Raw genomic sequence first — 23,410 nt, forward strand, 5'->3', positions numbered from 1 at the left:
TGTATCATTTACTTCAACCATTGTTTCATTTTCATTTGTCATGGTATTATTTTTCTGTTACCATTATATCAATCGATTTCACCATTATTTGATTTGGTGACATGTATATATTTTTTGATTTGCATCTATCATTGTTTTATTTGGTGTTATCATTGTATTATTTTCATTTATCGTTATATTATTTGATTTCATCTTTATTTTCATTTGACTTTACCATTGTATGATTCTACTTTACATTATTTACAGACATCATTATTTTATTGCATATATACTTTATATGATTATACTTTTCCATTATATGGTTATACTTTCCCATTGTATGGTTATACTTTTTCTTTGTATGATTGTACTGTTTCATTGTATGTATGAGTGATGTAAGCGTCTCTGTGACTCCGATTCGGAACTTTTTACCGGGGTTATTTTCTGTCATGTGTCTGCCACCATGACACTACCGCCATGACACGAGGTGTAGAAGCTTGATCTTTTGATGCAGATGCTGCAGGTTTGTAAATTTTCTATCATGAAGTATTTATCAGCAGCTCCAGACATTCGAAAATCTATACGCACAGTTGGATATGCACACAATCACGATTACTGGTTGGGTCCCAGTACAGTAACAATTTGGGTACAATGACGTTAACGTTAGTTTGTATATTTTTAAGCAGTTGATGAATTAGTCTAGATCTACGTTGAATTGTAACTTACCGGTATGTATAGGGCCGATTTGAGTCGGGACTGATTTAATTAAATACCATATATAAGTGACCATGGCATGACCTAAAAACAGATTGGGTACAACCCTGCATATGATATGGGTAACAGTTACCTATTTGAGTAGTTACCTGTTTGTAGTAATCAATAAGTTACCCAATTGAGGAATTCTGTGAAAATAAAACACATACTGGTTAGTAGGCCTTATGTTGTTTAAAAAAAAAAAATATTAAAAACGGCGTCATAATTTTTAGAATGCCTTACAACTAAACAAAGAGTAAGACTCTATGTTTCTATGCATGAAATGTCAAATTCTGTTGTCTCATTTTGTTGTAACTTGTAAGATGACAATTTAGGTTTTCTCCATCACAGGGATCTGAGAATTAGTTATAGATTATATAATCATGGACCCACCAGAGTGTCCTAACACAGGGATCTGAGTATTAGTTACAGATTATATAACCATGGACCCACCAGAGTGCACCAAGACCATCTTTAGACGTTTTAGAGGTCTAAGCTTAGATAAAAAAAAAACGATAAAAATCATACTTTACAGTACATGGTACGATATACGAGAAGGGTGGCCAAAGCTCACAGACTCAAAGTTTCTAACCTGCCTACCTTAAGCGGCGATAAAAACACATTTCTAGCACATCTTCATAAAAACGGTTACTACCGTTGGAAAGAGCGATAATTTTCCTTTCAAAATCATCCTACACATCTATACAAAGTGCCGTCACAAAGACGATTTAAGCCCCATTATGACAAACATTACTCTGCATTTGTAGATTTTTGACAATTATTTAATTAAGATTCATACTGTCTGTAGGATATATACATGTAATATGCGTGAGCGAGGCCTCCACTGCAATCTCATTGGCCGGATTAAAAATCTGTCTTCTTGGGAGGCATCGTATAGTAATCACTAGTTTATCTTTGGCGTCAACTACGCACTAGAGACGCATCGATAAAGGGGAAATTTTTATATCTATATATAGATTTCACCATTAGTATTCAAACACATACACACTGTATATGTAGAAGAGAGAGACTTTTTATCGTTTTTTTTTTTATCTAGACCTCTAAAATGTCTAAAAATGATCTTGGGGCACTCTTCTTGTTGGTCCATGATTATATAATCTATAACTAATTTTCAGAAACCTGTGTTCTCCATTGACTACAGTGCACAGCCCATCAGGGAAGTTCAATGTAAATGTCATGGTTGAATGAGTTTTACCTGTGTTCTTTTGTTAGCACCATAGTAACCTGTTTTAGTTTGTGACTTTTACCAAAATTAAATCAATGAAGTTTGTCCCATTTAAAAATGTACTAAGTTATGTTTGTAATGGTGCCATATCAAAATTATTACGCCCTTTTTTGATAAAAAAATTTAAAACTTCATGGATTTTTCTTTCACATAATTCCTCATTTGGGTAATTTATGATTACTCAGACAGGTAACTGTTACCCATATGCAGGTTTGTGCCCAACCTGTAAAAGGCATCGTATATACCCATTCATAAAGCTTTTAATGTCTGATGACTATTAAGGCCCATGGGCCTGTTGTTGTTCAACAAATTAGTGAGCATTTTCTGAATGAAGTGATATGTCACATTGTCACCAATGGGCCAATGGCATCCAAAATGTAGTCTTAGCAGACTTGGAACCTTCGATTTAAAACAAACAAAAAAAAAAAAAAAAAAAAAAAAAAAGAAAGAAAGAAAAACATGTTCATTAGCAGGCAATGTAAAATGTGCTTTTATCAATATTGAATAAGCAATGTAATTTTTTTTGTATATATTCATGAATTACAGAAAAGCCTCATAACTTCTTTTGATTGTATATATAGATAAAGATTTAATCTGTTTTTATGTTTTTGCTTTTTAGCGAAAAATGGAGGACAATCAGATGTCAGTTATTCTCAAGAAGCTTGACTTCGACCATGCATACAACAATTTTGAAAGAGAGAAAATAACGCCAGATATTGTTGGAAAACTATCTGCTGTTGAACTTGGAACATTGGGTATAGTCAACTCTTCTGACATGATGAAACTTAGAACTGAATGTGTAAAGTATGGTCACACTCCTCCTGCCAAAGTGTCATTGGATGGCAGGGCACCTGTATTTGACCTCCCAAAATGTACACTAGAGTATTTATTAGACAATGGATTTCAAATATCTGATATATGCAAGATACTGCAGGTTTCTGAAAGCACAGTTTATCGTAGAATGCGTGCCTACAATTTAAGTAAAATGTCATTTTGTGACATTTCCAATGATATGCTTGATCTAAACATAAAAAAAATATGTGGAGATTTCCCACTTTGTGGTGAAAATATGATAAAGCAAATTTTATCCAAGCAACTACATATCAAAGTTCAAAGATGGCGTATCCGGGATTCTATACACCGTATAGACTCTAAAGGAGTATCTCAGAGATGCAAGGGACGGCTCCACAGACGTGTGTATAATGTCTTGGCACCTAATCATTTGTGGCACATAGACACAAATCATAAACTTGTTAGGTGGCGGTTTGTAATAGCAGGTGGCATCGATGGTTTTAGCAGAAAGATCATGTTTTTGAAGTGTTGTGACAACAACAGATCTGAAACAGTATTTCAATGTTTTTCGTCGGGTGTTTCTGAATATGGCACACCAAATAAAGTTCGTTCTGATAAAGGTCTGGAAAATATTGATGTAGCAAACTTCATGCTATCTAAGAGAGGATTAACTGGGTTTATAACGGGGAAGAGTACGCACAATCAACGGATTGAACGTCTCTGGCGAGATGTTTATGAAGGAGTTTTAAGCTTTTTTTACAATTTGTTCTATTATATGGAAGACCAGGGAATCTTGGACTGCTTGGACATCACTCATTTGCAAGCTCTTCACTATATATACATGAACGAAATTAACAGAAGACTTCATGTATGGTCTCAGGCATGGGATGCTCACAGAATCAGAACAGTGAAATCATCCCCTCAAGCTCTCTGGATTGCCGGTCAGTTTCAAAATACAACTGGTGCGGATCTAGACGAAGAAGCTTTAAATAACATTGGCGAAGAAAGTTTCAATTCAGAAGCCCTAAGAGGAGAGCATAATGAAAGGCCTATATTTGGTTCTCCAGCTGAACTTGATGAACAGTGTATGCAGATGTTAGCACTTGAAGTTAGGTTCTCCTTGTTTTGATGTGAATTTTGGAATCAATGATTATGTAACATCTTTGAGAGTAATACGTTTAAACAATGACAGTTAATTAATACCTATAGAAATAAATTACGGTTTGGTGTGTGGGATTAACTTTATAACCAACAAGAGGCTAATGAGTCTTACTGTAATAGTCATCTGACTATTGTCACAATGCAACACCTCAAAGAATAAAGTAGTGGCAAACAATTAAGGCAATACAAAGAACTATTTTTTGATAAATTAATAGACACTGAATAAAGGTCAAGGTCATTCATTTTAATAAACATGGTAGCCCTTTGCCCCAGCATGTCACAGACCCAATATCAGGTCTCTTATAATTAGTTATTCACAAGAAGTCGTTTAAAGATTTTAGCCCTGTGACCTTGAATGACAGTCAAGGTCTTTCATTTTAACAAACTTGGTAGCCCTTCATCCCAGCTCGTCACAGACCCAATATCAGATCTCTAGTCCTCTGATTTATTTGTAAGAAGTTGTTTAAAGATTTTAGCCTATTTGATCCATGTCATGGTTCAAGGTCATTCATTTGAACACACATATATGGTAGCCCTTCATCCCAGGGTTAATATCAGGTATCTAGGCCTCTCAGTTATTCACAAGTCGTTTAAAGATATAAGTGTATTTGACCCCTGTGACCTTGAATGAAAGTTAAGGTCACATTAATTTTAACAAACTTGGTAGCCCTTCATCCCAGCTTGTCACAGACCCAATACCTTGGCCCGGCACCATAAAACTATTCTCAGACAGAATTTTTTTACTCTAGTATATGATTTTACATAGACTTGATCAGTAAAAGATCTGTCTGAGAAAGTTTTATGGTGCACGGCCCAGGTCTTCATGAATATAAACTAAGTGGTATACAAATATCGTTTAAATAAAAATGTTTTTTTTTTTTTTTTTTTTAATGTTTCCCAATCCAATAAAAACCTATATGGCCATGGGCTTTTTTAGATCACCTGAGACAAAGTCTCAAGTCTTCTAAATGTATGTACAAATGTAAAATTTTCTTCAGTATTTCCCTTATTGACACAGCCACTTTGGCTCCAGGGGTCAGAGTCATCATTAATGAAAAATCTGTTTGTACATCTCCTTAGGACATTTCTAACTATTATTTAGTGAATATCCATTTGGTACTTATAATGAGAAGTAGAAATTTAAAACAATTGTCTGACTGTCTATTTCCCCTATTTAATCTAAGTGAGCTGACACATTATCCCTATTATGTTGGTTGTCATTTGTTATTTTTCATTCAATTTCAAATTCATACAGTAAAATTGCAAGTAGCTCTAGTGTGTTTGGTCACAATATAATACATTCACGATTATCACTGGTTCTACAGTAAATGAAAACCAAACAAGAAATAACTCATCAACATTTATTGACCTATGGCAATTACATTTGCAATAACTAAAATTAGTGATATCCACATGGTTTTGTGCTCATGTTCATAATTATATTAATTATAATACTGGTAATAGGAAACAATTTGATTGATAATCAATGATATTAAAAAAAGTGGGGGGTTGATAGTTAGAAATTTTACTACCTGTATTGTAGAACATTTACTTATCCTCTTAGTTACAATGTGTGCATATGTAAAACCAGGAAATGTTCACCTTTGTATCCAACTATTAATACTGATGTTGTCAACAAATTACTTTTTGTTAATGTCTTAATCTTGCACAATCATAAATTACTAATTTATATGGTGCTAACATAATACTGGGCCTTAAAGGTCTATGACAGATGATGTGCCTTGGTGCAAGAGTTCACTTGCCCTTTTACTTGTAAGTTGAAACTAAAACCGAGTACTACCAATTTTGTCTATAAACCAATTACATGTAATTGAAAGGAATCAGAGTTCCCCCAGTCCTGACCCTCTGTTAACCTTCACATTTGAAGGTCATGACCTTGAATGTAATTAAGGTACTGGTATATGAGCTTGTTTGATTTCAAATCTTCTTTCCACTTCATAACAAAATGTTTAATTGTTCATACAAGTAATTATTTATTTTACAGTTATTCTAACCTACTAAAGGAACAGAGACTCTGCCCTGTTCTGTTTAGAAAATTCATTTTCTTTGTGAATGTGCTTCTTATAGTGACATTTGTTCAAATTTATTTACACAAGCGAGTTCAATATCGGATGAGTTCTCTTCTCTTAGTGCCAGAGATAAATACTATTATATTCTACAGACAGATGAGCTCCAGTATAATTTAGCTAAATCATTATACAATACGATGAAGCGTAGGTGGTTAGATTATAGATAGACATATTTTAAGTTTATAGATAGACATATTTTAAGTTTATAACAGGTTAACTATAGAAAGGGATTTATAGAATCTTACATGGGCCTGTTATCATGTGGACAGGGATATCTCAACCCGAGCGAAAGATTTTGGCTAATCAACCAGAGGCTTGCCGAGAGTTGATGGTCAAAATCTTTCACTCAGGTTGAGATATCCCTGTCCACCTGACAAACCCATGTTTGATTCTTTTTCTCTCATACTTTAACGAACAAGAGGCCCATGGGCCTTAACGGTCATCTGACTCATGGCACAAAACAACAGTCACAGTATAAAGTATTGGTTAACGGTTAATATAAACATACAAGGAACTCCTTAGTTGAATCATTTATATAAAATATGATTGTCCTTTCCCCAATGTTGTTTCACACCAAATATGGATAAAATCCATTCAAGGATAAAGGAGGAGTAGGATTTAAAAGCTTAAATTAAGAAAATTTCCGCATTTTTGGGCCCCGCCCCTCTGCCCCTAGGGGTCGGACCAGGCTCATTTATATAAAATATTATTGTCCTTCCCCAATGATGTCTCAAACCAAATATGGATGAAATCCATTCAAGGATAAAGGAGGAGTAGGATTTAAAAGCTTAAATTAAGAAAATTTCCCCTTTTGGGCCCCGCCCCTCTGCCCCTAGGGGTCGGACCAGGCTCATTTATATAAAATATGATTGTCCTTCCCCAATGATGTTTCACACCAAATATGGATGAAATCCATTCAAGGATAAAGGAGGAGTAGGATTTAAAAGCTTAAATTAAGAAAATTTCCCCTTTTGGGGCCCCGCCCCTCAGCCCCTAGGGGTCGGACCAGACTCATTTATATATATATGATTGACCGTCCCTAATGATGTTTCATACCAAATATGGATGAAATTCATCCAAGAATGAAGGAGGAGTAGGATTTTACAGCTAAAATTAAGAAAATTTCCCCATTTGGGGCCTCAGCCCCTAGGGGTCGGACCAGGCTCATTTATATAAAATATTATTGTCCTTCCCCAATGATGTCTCAAACCAAATATGGATGAAATCCATTCAAGGATAAAGGAGGAGTAGGATTTAAAAGCTTAAATTAAGAAAATTTCCCCTTTTGGGGCCCCGCCCCTCTGCCCCTAGGGGTCGGACCTATCTCATTTATATAAAATATGATTGTCCTTCCCCAATGATGTTTCACACCAAATATGGATGAAATCCATTCAAGGATAAAGGAGGAGTAGGATTTAAAAGCTTAAATTAAGAAAATTTGCCCCTAGGGGTCGGACCTATCTCATTTATATAAAATATTATTGTCCTTCCCCAAGGATGTTTCACACCAAATATGGATGTAATTCACTCAAGGGTTTAGGAGGAGTAGGCTTTTGTATAAATAGTTTTATGCACGGCGGACGGTGCACGATGACAATAGGTCATCCTGACCTTCGGTCAGATGACCTAAAAATGGTGAAACTTCAGTTGATATGAACTTCGCTGTGAGTGATAATTGTTGCCATATGTATTGATGACGTCACTATCTAGTGCATGTGAGCTGTCTTTTCCCTAGCAACCGTGGGATAACCCTGTCAAGTATGGGAGAAATTCATTTCCTTGTGCTTTAATTTCCTAATGATATCTGTTCAGATTTAATACACAAGCTGCATGGTTTAGTATTGCTAATTATTGTTCTAGTACATACAGATGAACCATAGTACAAGTTAGAAATTTCATTTTGCAGTAATATATGCGATGAATCATAGGCGGACGGTACTATCTGTATGCAAATTATGATACCACCAATCGTACATGTATATAAATTTTATTAAATTTTAGTGTCTCATAAGCCAAATACGGCTTTGAATAATTGTGTGCGATGGATATTTTTATATGGTACTGTAATTATTTTTAAGATGTGTGACACTTAAATAAAATAACATTGTATTGTATTGTATCAATTGTATTTACATAAGGAGATGCCAAGTGACTTGTCAAAAAGATTACATGTATAATTACAATAGTGTACCCAAATCTTGCAGGGCCCTATAATTACTATATCAAAAGGCCCAAGGGCCTTAACGGTCATCGGACTAACTAGACAATATTCATATATGAAATTAATAGGATATGGTGTCACGGTAGCCATCTTCGATTTGGCACAACCAGAGATGTAACAACACTTCGTCAATATCATATCAGGATCATTTCAGTCACATAACACCAGAAGAACTTTAGAAGAAGTTCAAAATCTGTTTTCAAGATGGCGACTGTGTTGGGCATCTTGGATTTCGGATTGACCCGAAAAATAACAACACTTTGTCAGGACTATTTCATGCAAATTTCAGCCAAATCGCACCGGTAGAACTTGAGAAGAAGTTCAAAATGTGTTTTCAAGATGGCAGCTGTGGCGACGATCTTGGATTTCGGATTGACTCGAAAAATACCAACACTTTGTTGGGACCATGTCAGGATCATTTCATGCAAGTTTCAGCCAAATTGCACTGGTAGAACTTGAGAAGTTCAAAATGTGAATGTTAAATCACGGCGCACGAAGACGGACGAAACATGACGACTATAGTTCATCGTGACCCTTCGGGTCAGATGACCTAAAAACTTCAAAATTTCAGTGAACATAGATAACATGAACTGTGTGTATAGAAATTCAAAATGTGTTGTAGTCTCTACACAACAACTTCCTTTAACAGATCGAAGTGAGTCACATGTCACATATAAAGGAAAACACACTTTACAGTATTCCAAAATATTTGTTTTGGAAAGCCAAGTCATATAAACCGAAAAGCTGGTCATCTGCTGGTAATTTCAATGTTGATGTTGGTCGTGGAAGGTACATACAGCAACTGCATGTATTTGCAGTTGGGATAAAACTGGTGCTTATAACAACAAATTCAATTGATGGGCTTAAAGTAAAGCCAACAGCTGGCTCTTCACTGGATGCTGTGACAAACTCCAAGATGTTTGATAATGTCAATGTGCCTCTTCTTCCACCTATAAATTATCAAAACACTTTTCAATAGTTTTTTGGTGTGAAATAAAATGATTATTACATGTACATGGTTTACAGTATCTATATACTTTTGTATCCAACAATGATCAATGACCACATGATGTAACACTACATATTTTTCTGCATTTGCCTTTAATTGTCCCTTTTGATATTCAGCACTTTGATACAGGATCTACGGTGTTTAAAACATTAAAATCCTTGAACTCTCTTATTGAAAATAGGAAATATTATGCTCTTAGATTGAAATTTTGACCAATTCATTGACCTTTTTGCTCCCACCCATCAGCCCCTATAGGAGATTTCAGAAAAGATGGCGTGACCTCATAGAAAGTTTACATCCGGAATCTCAAAGGTACAAACACAGTATGGCGACGGAAAAAATCAATAATAGTTACGTACATGCCCTCTACACAATCAATAATTCCAAGTTTAACAATTAAAGTATAAACTTCTACACTTGTAAATTCAGATTTTAAAATGGATTATTATTGTTTCACAGGTTACTGACATTTACATTTTTATTAGGTCACCTGAGCGACGTCCATCAACGTTTCCTTGTGAACGCAATCATTTGAGTAAATATAAACCGAGCTTAATGAAACTTTGTATGTAGACTACCATTGAAAAGATCTGGGACAAGTTTGAACATTAGGTTAATTCACCAGTAATTTATGGAGTTATTGCCCTTTGCACTAATAATTACTATTGGACCTTGTGAACACAATGACTTGAGTAAATATGCACGAAGCTTATATTAATGAAGCTTTGTATGTAGACTAACATTGAAAAATCTCAGACGAGTTCGAAAATCAACTTGATTCGACTGTAACATAGAGTTATTGTCCTTTGCACAAATAATTATTATTGGACATTGTGAACATTATAACTTGAGTAAATATGCACTCAGCTTCATGAAACTATGTATTTAGACTAAAATTGGACGAGTTAAAAAACTGGCCTGATTTGACTGTAACTTACTGATTTATTGACCTTTGCAATAATAATTATTGAACCTTGTTAGCACGATAACTAGGGTAAATATGAACCGAGCTTAATGAATCTGGGTATGTAGACTAACATTGGAAAGATCTCGGACGAGCTCGAAAATCAGCTTGTTTTGACAGTTATTAACGGAGTTATTGCCCTTCTGAACACGATAAATTGAGTAAAATATGTATGCACTCAGCTTCATGAAACTTTGTATGTAGACTTACATTGGAAAGATCTTGGGATGAGTTCTAAAATCAGCTTGATTCGACTTAAATTTAATTACTGTTCCTATTTCGTGAACAAAAGACATCAGTTGGCTAGCAAATAACATAACCAGTTTGTATCAAATACATGGGTAATTGGCTGAGGGGGGAGCTGTTATTTGAGACCATTTTTAGATATTTTTTTTTTCTGAAACAGACTATAGTCATCTTGCTTTTTTTCGTATTTTTCTTAAACTTATTTTAACCAACTTACGTTTTTAAGTCAAGTAAGTATTGAAATTACATAATTATGAAGAAATGTAAGCACCAGAAGTATTTAACACTGATAAAATGTGTCTATTTCATGGAATTTTGGAATTTCATGCTAGCCTGTTTGTTACCATGCATATACACAAAATGGCAGATGGTGCTTTCGATCGCTACTTTCTTTTTGTGGCAGATGGGAAATACTGACAAGAGCAGACAATAAAATGCTTAGAAATGATAACATTCCTGTTATTTAGGAACCTTTATCGTAGATATACAGTAAGTATTCATAAAACCTGTATAGACATTGTTAACGTGTTGTTGCCAGTTAGAGTTCATCCACACACGCTTGTGGAACATTAAAGTGACATGTTTTGTTTTCAACATGGCGATCTTGCTGTTTCTATGCGTAAACGCTCGGAAAAAATGTCCGATGCAATACATTTAGTTCTTATACAAGATGATATAGATATGTTAAGCATCTAACTGATTTGAAACAGTATTTTATTAGCACCAGCAAAGACAAATAGTTTATTTTTTTCAGCAAAAAATGTGAGGGCACCCTTATTATATTAAGCACTCTTAATAGGGATAAAATACAGTATATTTATGCAGATTTAATGTTGAAGAAATATCATGCACAAGGGGCTGTGTTCCCACCATGTTTATGTGTATAAAAATAAAAAATTGTACCATTGACTGCCCAGATGTACCTTTGTGCAACTTCGTCGTCATTTTTTCTTAAATCTCCTATAAGGGTCAACCACAGTCAATATTTACATAGCTATGAAGATTACACTTTTGAATTTCAACTCGATCAACACTATGTCTATGATCTGATTTCTAAATCTAACAATTTTATTATATACTTACTGGCAACTTCACGAATGTACCTCATGAAGGCCGCATACACTGCTCCCTCCTGGACTCTACCATTAGAACCTGTCTCTGAAAAGTTAGGTTTCAAATAGTGAGTCAGAGCTCTGACTGTTAGTTTCTTATTGGAAGGCCTCAACAGGAAGACAAAAGATGGGACACGGGAACCAATCTGCAAAAACAAAAATGTATAGTTCAGTGCTTCAAACATCAGGCCCAGAAGTCCTGTACATATCACCTAATGTCACATGGATATTTCAGGAAATATCTATAGGTAGCAATTATTGTCCTACCTGCCTTTACCAACAATACTGACAAACGCGATAATGATTAGAACATGTTACTTGAGAATTCATTTCAGGTGACCTTAAAGTTTCCTCTGGTCCAAACTGGGTGAGCTGAAGACTTCTAAAATTTTCACATTTTCTTTTTACCTGATAAATTCCAACCTCATCTAACCCAATTCTCAAATTCTGGATGCAACTGGACTGTGATTCGTCATTGGAGAAAAGTTCATTTAAAACATCATGGCGAATGAAGGTCGGAAGAGGACCATTTTGTAGTATGCTGAGGCCTAAAATATTCAAACACATATATTTACGAGATCGAGGAACAATGTTTTTTGCTAAAAAAAATATAAGCAAATTAATAGAGGATGACAAAGTGAAACGATATACATAAAAAGTGAAATATGTAAAATTTTACCATATCTTTTTTTTTAATCAATATATTACACATTTCAAGTACTAATATCAGAGATAACTTGGAACAGGAGATCCCAGATGGATCTTGGTGCCTACCAAAGAATGATTTACGTCCGACAATGGAAAAAAGGGATCTTTTCTAGATCTCTGCTTTTAGATCTTTGACTACATACACAGCTAGATGTATACTCTATATGAAAATTGAAAACGATCCCTTCAGTACTTTCCAAGATAAAGCAATAACAAACTTCAATAATCAAAATCCAAGATGGCTACGTGTGTACCTGTCTGCCATCTTGTTGACCAATCTGTCTCAAAATGCAATATGCACAACTATGAACTAGGGTCCTAACCTACATATGAAATTTGAGAAAGATCTCTTAAGTACTTTCTGAGAAATAGCGGTAACAAGAGAATTGTTAACGAAAAGACAGAAGGACGTAGGACCACAGACGAAAGGCGATTTGAATAGCCCACCATCCCACCATCTAATGGTGAGCTACGCTAATAACCACATAACTTTTATCTAAATACCTGTGTTAAGTTTTAGGTCGCACAGAGTTGTACACATTTCTTCAAAAGTGCGTATGCAATTAGGCTCCAAAAATTGTCTGGAGCACTTAATATCGATCTGATTGAAGCTCCTAGAATGCTGATATACCTTAGCAGTCAGACTTAAGAGAAAAAAATTCTGTCTTTCTATCATCTTTATTGGGGTATATGTATTGAATTGTACTTAAGAGTCAGTACACAAAATATGGCAATTAAAGATGCTCCACCCATAACAAATGGTATTTTTCCTCTATCAAGATCAGTTACAAGTAACAAAAGTTACTAACTAAAAACATGATTAACACTATTGAAAAGTTTGAGCTTCTAATTTTACTTCAAGATAAAAATATTTTAAAAAAAAATAATTAATTGCATCCCAAAAAATTGTGGCACCATGTCCTATATGGAATGGAGTAGATTGTGCATGCACCGAAAGGAAACTAAATTATTTCATATCATTTTTTGTGTTAATTAAGCATATGTATACACGATAAAACACCAATTATTGTTCAAATGATGAGTGTTAATTGTTTATGCTGTCGGCTGTGGAGCATCTTAAGCTTTAAGCTATGAAATTAGGCCTTAATGAGCTAGGTGAGCCACATTGGTGTTGATAATTACATATGTACAATGTTATATGTTTTTAAAGTAGAAACTGCAAGGAACAAGTTAATACGTTCAGCATTATTAGTAAGGTCTACTAGTAAGGTCTACTTTGTACTAGATTTTAGATGAGTGACTTTGTAGAGATACCCAGTAGATTACAATGGGACTTTTTTAAGATCTTACCAAGAATCTTTCCGACTGTAAGGTAGTCCTCACTCAGCACACTCCTAAGATCATGGTCAAAGTATTTTTCTTTGATGGCCATCAATACCAAACGGAAAAATTCTTTTCTTGGTCCACCCAAGTCGGATACACTCTGGAAAATAACATGAAATTTTAATTGATGCAAATAAGGACTCAAATTAAATTTTGGAAGATAAGGTAATCATAATAGCTTACTGGATCAAAATTGGGTTCAGCAATATATTTGGTTATAATTTTATAGGGATGTTTTTGTCCCCTGCCAGTGAAACAGGTAAGATTGTATTACCTTGTATTAAAGGTACCAATGTTTGAAGTTTCAAAAAATATTATCCATCAATCTGTTCTCAAGTTATTGTTTGATGGAAACCAACATCCAAAAAAACAAACAGACCTTAGATGGAGACAAACACTAAAGTCCCCTTCTGTTTCACCGACAGGGGACTAACAAGAGATCCCAGATTGATCTATGCATGTCTGACAATTGTCAGATGGATCTTTTCTCTGCTTTTCAAACTTCGACTATAAAAATCCAAGACGGTTGACCGATCGGTCCCAAAATACTCATGCACAACTAGGGCCCAATGGAAACCCACATATGTCATATGGAATTTGAAACAGATCCCTGCAGTACTGTCTGAGAAATAGCTGTAACAAACTTCAACTATCAAAATTCAAGATGGCGAACGGTCATCCATCTAGTTGCCCGATCAGTCACAAAAGGCAATATGCCCACGTACAACTAGGGCCCAAGGGGAACCTACATATGTAATTTGCGAAAGATCCCTTCAGCACTTTCCGAGAAATAGCTGCTGCTCTAACAAGAATTGTTAACGGAAGGACAGACAGACGGACCACGGACAAGAAGCGATTTGAATAGCCCACCATCATCAGATGGTGGGTTAAAAACTAGCATATCCCTATTGACCACATTTAATAAGGATATCATTATGATTTAAAGAATTAGCCTTCAAGATATTGCAAAGAGATGGCACTTGATCACTATTTACTTACCTCACCATAAAAAATCAACCTCTAAAGTTATTCTGAAATTTTTGATTTGCTGAATTTCATCAAAGGCTGTTTCCAAGATGTTTTCACGATCAACACAAATATGGTTGGTTTCTCCTTCAGAAGCTATTGTCTCCGTAACATCTTCAACCTCCAGCTTTCGGCCAACAATGGTATTAGCTTGCAAAAACTTCAGTATTTCTACGGGATTACTCCAATGTGAACAAACTTTCACTACATTTTCCACTATATCTTCTATGTCTTTTGATAATTTTGGAGATACATGTATAGGAAAATCAAGATCTTTTGAAGCTTCATTTCTCTTTGATAACTGATCATTCAAGTTTGGTCTCTCTGTGTGAGGTTCTGCTACATTTGAACCATTGGAAGCTCCGGATCCCTGTCCCTTTGTATTTGACTCTATAAGCTCTACATCCAAATCATTGTTCGATGACCAAATGTCTTGGTATACTGAATGCATTTCAATGTCTGGCAATTCCATATCAGAATCCTCATCACAGCAGGTTACTATATGGGCCCTCAGCATTGTTACACATATTAATTGGCCACATTTGAGACATTCTTCTTTTATCTTGCTGTTGAATGATAGAGTACCTTCATTGTCAGACAAAACATCCACAGTTTCTAGGTTTTTTTGTATTGGTCTGATAAAAATCCTGGACTGTGGGCTCATCACAGCCTTCAGATTTTGAACGTTCCAGGTGCAGCCTAACACTTCCAATTTTCTTTTGTTTGCTAAGCACTTCAAAAGTTCAAAACCACCAATCCCAATTAACTTAGGGAATGATTCAGACAGCTTCTGTTTCACCTCATTTTCATCGTCATCTGTTGAAAATACAATCCTTTTGAAGCCTAGCCCACTGCTCTGCAAAACTACTCTCTCGCGTCCATTAGGAACAGTACTTGCATCTTTGTCCGACAAGCAAACAAAACTTGCTGTCCAGGATCGAGCTGAACTCTTTTTCTTATCTCGTGCCTTAGTCTCTGTCCGTCTCCTTGATCTACCAAATAAAAGCCTGGTTTGTCTCAAAGATGTACCGGTATCAGTAGGAAGACTAGTATTGCTTTTCCCTAAAAAAAAAAAAGGATAAAAAGTTTATCTCAACTATCTCATGGAAATGCAATAAGGTCAAAATTCAAACTAGCTACTAACCAGGGGAAAAACATCCAGGGACCCCAGATTTATTTAAATCAATTTTGTTTGAAAGGACCTTGTGAGTTTTCTATATGTAAAGGGAACTAGAACACTGACACGTCAGAAAGGGCCCCGCTATGTGTCTGACGTGCTTAAGTGGAAAAGTAGTATTTTGACAACGAATTCTTCCGTGTTAGCTATATGTTGCTAATAAATAATTAATGTCAACATTAATTGGGAAACCGATGATGGTACATTATTATAATTCTTTGGAAAAAGTCTTCCAAGTATTTAACTTGAATCCTGATTCCAAGCTAACATTACATTAAGAGCATACAATTAACTCAAATAAATTTGACCTTGACCTTTGACTTAGTAACCTTGGCCAATGACCTTACCTTTGGACAGTCAACTCCTTGTTTAATTCTGAACAACTTTGCATCATAATGTTATAACAAAATGTTTATCAGTTAAGAGCAACAACATTGTGATTTTTTTAAATGTTAAAATCCAAGATGGCCGATTTTTTAATTTAATTTCAGTCTGAAAAATTACCAAGCAGATCTAGGATGGATGGGGAATCATCATGTAAAATATGGGGAAAATACTCCACTCCCTTCCATCATTAATGTGCAAAAGAAAAAAAACGGACAGACGGACGGACGGACGGACAGACGGACGGACAACCTGATTACTATAGGGCACCCGCATCTCGATGCGGGGCCCTAATTAAATTATGCTATTTGTTAAATTTGAGAAGATTTTTGAAGTATAAATTGTTACGTAATGTACTAATGTAACCTACAACAAAGTTTTACTACCATCTCATACTGATAATTATGACAGCATTTGACTCAACTCCTATAACAAATGACTAAATAATGCTCAAAAATGTGTTTTCTCTATATAAACTGTTGTAAACTTAACCCCCTGAAGAAGGAAAGAAAAAATAAAAGACAACTATGTACTTGTAAAAGAGAAAGAGACAATATATAGCAGCATGTTAAAGTATGGTGAACAATATAGACTTTCTTTTTACATTGTAATGCATATTTAAAAATATTATGCAAGTACATAGGCAATAAATCTGTGACATGAAAAATTACATAAAATATCAAAAAAAAATCCGACCTACCTACCCTATTTTTTTGGCCTAATGTGACCCCCTAAACAAACATATTTTTTTTTGGCCATATAGATCTTAATTGACACATGTACAGTACTGTATTACAAATATAATAAGAGGCCCATGGGCCTTCATGGTCATCGGATACAGAATGAAACAGACATACAAGCACTATATTGGCCTATCAGGCATTTGAAGTCTGTGATAATATCTATTTAACCTTTTATCTATGAAGGGTATTTCATTCCATTATAAGTATATGTTACATTTCCTATGAAAATAAAGGAAATAATGCTCATAAATGAGTTTTCTTTGACCCTGGGGAGGAAACTCTTGAGACCCCAGGGCCATAAAATTCACAAATTTTGGAGAGGACCTCGAGACCTTTCAATCTATGAAGAGAATTTGATTCTACCACATCTGCGGATGGAGAAGATTTTTGAAATTTTAGCCATTTTGTCCCCTTTTGCCCCCCACCCCCCACCCCCCCACCCCAGTACATTGGGGCCATATAATTCACAATTTTGATTAGCAGTATGCCTTAGAAGTTTTGTGCAAAAATTCATTGAATTGCTTCAGCAGTTTTGGAGAAGTTTAAAATGTAAATTGTTAATGGACACACAATGCATGACGACGGACAAAAGACGAATAGAAAAGGTCACTTGAGACTTTGTCTCGATCAGGTTACCTAAAAATGTAGAGCCAAACACCTGTGGTCCCACACATGCCAGATTCTTGTTCACAGCAGTTTCATCCTCAGAGGGAAATACAAAATAAAAGCCACAAGAGGGCCACAATGATGCAGGTGGTTACGACTGTTTTCTCCCTGCCATAATTTTATACAAACACATGTGAATTGAAGAGTCGGCAAGGGGGACAACTCCTTTTTAACTATATTTTTAGGTTTCGCAATACTATAATTATACAGATTGCCAATATCATGTATCATAATGTGGGACCAAAAAAATGATTTCATTCATAAAAAACATCTCTCTTTTTTACACACTTTCAAATGACATGGGGACATTGCCAGTTGAAATAAAACTGAATGTGCTCAAAACATTTTCAAGACATTTGTTGTGATGATTTATTTCCATTTTGTGATATTTACTGTCTCTTTCCTTATGTTCCAATTCCATTCTGATTCATGAATGCATGATTTTGTATGGACATGTAAAACACAACCGAGTTTTGCTGACTACATGTACAGTAGAAATAAGTTGATATTAAAAAAAGTGATATCCATTGTATCTTTTAAATACATGTCAAGAAATATTACAATGGATTTCAGAAAACAGGTACATTTTGTAAATCAAATGAAATTTGATACATTTGATAAATTTAAATTTTTTGATACATCAAATCAATTAAGAATATTCTGATTGCATCAAACCCAAAAGCATAAAGGAAGGACTAAGACAAAACTAAAACAATGAAGCAGCAGTATAACAACAAATACTGTAACGGAACAAGAGAAATATTGAGAAACATTAACATTAAATTCAATTTACCTTTGTATCGCTTGAGAGCCTCCTGAAATCGGATCCGGTCACCCATGGTTTCCAACCCAAGGCTTTGGAGTGAGGGATTGTCTAAGTTGAGACAAACTTCAATTTCTGTCAATTTGTTGTCCTTGAATATGGGCCATAGGGTCGACAGATTAAGCGATTTCAAAATATCCTCCACCTCGTTAACATTATGATTGGCCATTTTGAAAGCCCCTATAAGGGTAAAAAAAAATGAGTTTTTATAATAGCAAAGTAATGAATATGAGTGAATGAGATTGCTACTTTAAAACTCAGTGTTAGGAAATTGGGCTATGCATAATATTATAAAAAGCTATATCTATGTAATTGTGTGGCAGGAGAGGAGAAAATCAAAATGTAGTGGTCAGACCGGGATTCAAACCCGGAACCTCCCAACACTAGCCGAATGCTCTACCGCCAATAAGATAATTTAAGTTCGCCTACGAGTTCCGTAATTTGAATATGAGCAGACAACGGCAAATCACAAAATTGAACATCATCGCATGAAAAGTTCTAAAAATATTTAAAGGGCCACTACCTTTCCGAAACGGCTTTTAATTTTTGAAATGGGAAAGTAAACGAAATTGATAATTTTATAGAATCACAAAAGTTAGTAACTTTTAATACTGTTAATACTACACTTACCATCACCTTAATTTAAATAACTTAAATGCAAACTTCATAACGCGGGTTGTTTTATGTTTCCCACTGTCATCCTAATTACCATGTGTCGGTTGACGTTGATAAGACGTAACTATTGAAAAAATATTCTTGTTTCCTGTAAGTTGTAACGCCCTTTAAAAATGAAGGGTTGGTAGGTAGGTTTTTTTTTATATATTTTTTCTCTTCATCCCAGTTTCTTGCAGTGAAAAACTGAAGGAGACTTTATTCAGCCTTATATTTATAAACCATGGATTTGATTCCCAGGGGATTATTGTTGTCTTAAATTTACAGAATTTGTACCAAAATTCCTGATTTTGTGAAAAACCAAACAAAATTTAGGTTGTTATTTGTTTGCTTGAGGACAAAACCGACAAAAAGTTTTTGAGTAGGCATCAATTTTATAGGGTTGCGGTCAGGTTAACGGAAACACAAATATTTTTTTGTATGGCCTTATCACTGTGCCAGATGGCAAAACAATGAAACGAATCTTCACTGTTAACATAGTTTACACAGGAAATCTTGCAATGAAATACATTTTTTTAGACAATTATATTTTAAACATCTCCTCTGATTCCACCTGTCTGATCAAGCCCAAACTCACACAAGATCTTTCACTTATCAATGTGACCAATTCTTGTTAATATGGTGTTGATTCAAATTCAAATATGGCAGCAATGATGTCACTTCCAGTTTAACCTAGACAGCCATAACTCATTTTGTTATATGTTATGTAGAATAGTATATGAAGAAACTTTGTAATTGTACATTTTTCTCTAAAATGTCAACTTCCGGTCTATCATCGACTCATAATGCAAATTCGCCGTTTTCTGTGAAAATCACGAATACATCTTCTTGTCAAGTTCTTCATGGCATAGAGGCTTGATATTGTCCATGAAGTATGCTTTGGTAGTTGATTATCAATTTTGAAAAAATAAACGACCGTCTTGACCTTCATCCAAAGGTCAAAGAGTACTTGTAATTTTAGAGCTATGAAAGGTTTAAAATTGAAAATTCAGCTCATTGAGACCGCTGTAGCAACCACATAGCCAATTCCTTTGATTTTTGGTTATGTTATGTAGAATCAAAAGTGAAACAATTAACGTCACTACCACTTTTCTGTAAAACTTGAATTTTCGGTTGCAAATAAGGTTCGAAGTTCAAAAGTGCCATTTTTAAACAAAATCATTAATAAATCTTCTCAAATTCTAGAAGGCCTACAGACCTAATATTTAGCAAGTAGCATGCTGACATAAATGCCTACCAAGTTTGTTAATATGATTGACCTTCATCGATATTCAAGGTCACAGGCGCCAAAAAACCTAAAATCTTCAAATGACTCCTGCTGTTCTGCAAGGCCTAGATACCTAATATAGACATGAAATAAATGGCTACCAAGTTAGTAAATATGAAAGACCTTGACCTTCATTCAAGGTCACAGCGGCTAACAATCTGAAAATCTTCAAATTACTTCTTGTGAAGTTCTGAAATGGCAAAGACCTGGAATTAGACGAGTAGGACGTTGAGATGAAGCGCTACCGAGTTTGTTAATATAAATGACCTTGACCAGAGTTAATTTACCTTTTAGGTGAAAAGCCCGTGAAATTGTCCTGGTGACAATTTCTAGTTGTATATTTTATTGTTTTTAAGAAACTTTTAATTTTTGTTTCGCAAAGGTAGTGGGCCTTTAATATAGTGTTAAAATGCTAGCAAAACTACTCTTCTTCAAGAAAAATAGCTCTTGCAACATGTTCTTGGCATGAATAACGAAAAAATGTTAAAACACGTGTTAATCCATGATTTCCGATGTATTACCCACAAAATAGTCTATAGATCTAGTTGGCTTTGTTTTTTGTCGAATATAGACAGGTTATGGATTTTTAAAAAAAGTTCCTGTTTTGAAAAATATAGGTATAAATCAAGGACGTGTATGAGAAATCCTTGTATAAATAAATCAGAATAGGTAGAAAATGTTTCATAAATACAAAGGTTAATTTTTTATCGGGGTGTTACAGGACTGGTCCCTTCTTACGCAATTTCCGCCATTTTGACAGTGCATCCATGGTCTTTGACTCGTTGCCGTAAACAAACCAACACGTGAACTTAATTTTAATTTTGCTGAAAATATTCGCCACAAGTCTGTCCTAAGTTAGAATAACACAAACTTCAATAATTGCTTATTATCCAAAAATACCCTGCCGTGATCGGAATGAAGACAGTGTATAAATTAAGTTCAGTTAGGATCGACATGAAATCTGACCTAGGTCTCTATATGATTGACACAAATGTAGGTAGCCCCCATAAGAAAATTTACAAACCTGCAGCATCTGCATCAAAAGATCAAGCTTCTACGCCTCGTGTCATTTGGCGGCAGACACATGACAGAAAATAACCCCGGTAAAAAGTTCCGAATCGGAGTCGCAAAGACGCTTACATCACTCATACATACAATGAAACAGTACAATCATACAATGAGAAAGTATAACCATACAATGGAAAAGTATAACCATATAATGGAAAAGTATAATCATATAAAGTATATATGCAATAAAATAATGATGTTTGTAAATAATGTAAAGTAGAATCATACAATGGTAAAACCAAATAAAATAAAGATGAAATCAAATAATATAACGATAAATGAAAATAATACAATGATAACACCAAATAAAACAATGATAGATGCAAATCAAATATACATGTCACCAAATCAAATAATGGTGAAATCGATTGATATAATGGTAACAGAAAATAATACCATGACAAATGAAAATGAAACAATGGTTGAAGTAAATGATACATTGGTCAAATCAAATCAAATATAGATAAAATGATACCAAATATTGATAAGATCAAATCATATAATGATACAACCAAATCATATAATGATACAACCATATCATATAATGAAAATACCAATTCATATAAGTATATTTGAACCATACGAGACAGCTATGGCGTTCCATATGAACACATATATTGTACACAGCATACATGGGAGGCCGTCCTTACATGACCATAGATGTTAATAGGACGTTTAATTAATCAAACAAACAAACAAACTTGTAAAATATCTATGTATGAGCTAATTTATTTTCACATCTTTGACAGCTACATGCATGGACGTTGTATGGAACGTTTTCGTGTGGTTTTAAATGGGAAATTATGTTACGATTATTTGTATTTAACCTTCATGATTCGGTTGATGTAAAAATACGACGAATGCGATGCTGCAATAATTGCCCCTTGCCGGGGCCCCATCTCTGCATCTGCCGAATATTTGTGTCGATTTCCATGTATAAAGATGCTTTTATCGAAAAATGATTACAAAGCATTGTCATTAATGTAAGAATACTTCATTTGCATCAAATGTATCATCTCAAAACAACAATTTACATACCGCATTAGTGGTTTATCACACGAAACGAAACCGACACGACTGAGAAACACATGTATTGTATTACGAGCACTTACCCTGAGATATATATAACAAAACCAGTGGTGCCCCTAAGCTCCACAATCGTTTCCAGGTCACAATATTTATGCTTCGTAGTCAGTTTATAATTTCTAGAGCTTTTCTGAATCTCCAATCTTTTTGTAACGAGGCTCACCCCATGTCACAAGATCCGCGTCACCCAGACGCTTCGCAAATATAACATACATATATACACTATATACAACACTCCTCCCCGTTTTCTTTTAAGGCTTCTTACACCGGGGGCAAAAGTAGATGTCTAACTCATCTGCCTCCGTAGGAGTGATCGATACACATGTCCCATGTAGCCAGTCGCCACACTGGTCACACTGTATCATGAATGTTCCTGTGTCCACACCATGGCAGATGCAGTAGGTCGCTTGCTGGGATTCGCCATCCAACAACTTGGTCTTAGCCTCCTGTAGCCAATGCGGAATCTTCCTGTCCAAACAAGGTTTCATTCGGTCATGGTTCACAACTATCACCGTCTTCTCCAGTCGGATTCGATATATGTATGATGAGAGTTTCTTGATGACTATCCCAGGTCCTTGCCACATAGGTTGGGTCTTTTTGGCTGCTACATTGAGTATGTACACCAAATCACCCTCTGAATATTCTGTCTCCTTTACTCGAACGTCATAATCCCTCTTCATGTTCAACTGATGGGTTCCAAGTGTTTTCCGTGCAATCTCGTTTGCTTTTCGACTCGCTTCGACCAAGGTCTGAACATAGCCCTCCTCGTCTGCAGGCTTTCGATCAGATGGGGGTCGATACAGTAAATCAACAGGCTGGTTAACCTCCCGTCCGAGCATGAGCTTATTTGCAGTGAATCCAGTTTGCCTGTTG

The 23,410-nt window shown here is 35.2% G+C and overlaps 2 protein-coding genes across 2 annotated transcripts; one reads left to right on the top strand and one right to left on the bottom strand.

Moving 5' to 3' along the window:
• Positions 1-229: 229 nt before the first annotated feature.
• Positions 230-4,106, top strand: LOC138312595 (uncharacterized). The gene is made up of 2 exons (XM_069253402.1): positions 230-502; positions 2,598-4,106. Exons 1-2 carry the CDS (start codon positions 488-490, stop codon positions 3,897-3,899), a joined length of 1,317 nt encoding a protein of 438 aa, XP_069109503.1. The 5' UTR covers positions 230-487; the 3' UTR covers positions 3,900-4,106.
• A 4,737-nt stretch (positions 4,107-8,843) lies between these two features.
• Positions 8,844-21,614, bottom strand: LOC138312596 (uncharacterized). The gene is given in 7 exon segments (XM_069253403.1): positions 8,844-9,192; positions 11,545-11,719; positions 11,982-12,121; positions 13,593-13,725; positions 14,625-14,634; positions 14,636-15,713; positions 18,415-21,614. Coding segments are annotated over 7 exon segments (1,995 nt in total). The 5' UTR covers positions 18,614-21,614; the 3' UTR covers positions 8,844-8,932.
• Between the last annotated feature and the right edge of the window lie 1,796 nt (positions 21,615-23,410).

Source organism: Argopecten irradians, unplaced genomic scaffold (genome assembly GCF_041381155.1).
Source record: "Argopecten irradians isolate NY unplaced genomic scaffold, Ai_NY scaffold_0384, whole genome shotgun sequence".
Lineage (NCBI taxonomy): Eukaryota > Metazoa > Mollusca > Bivalvia > Pectinida > Pectinidae > Argopecten > Argopecten irradians.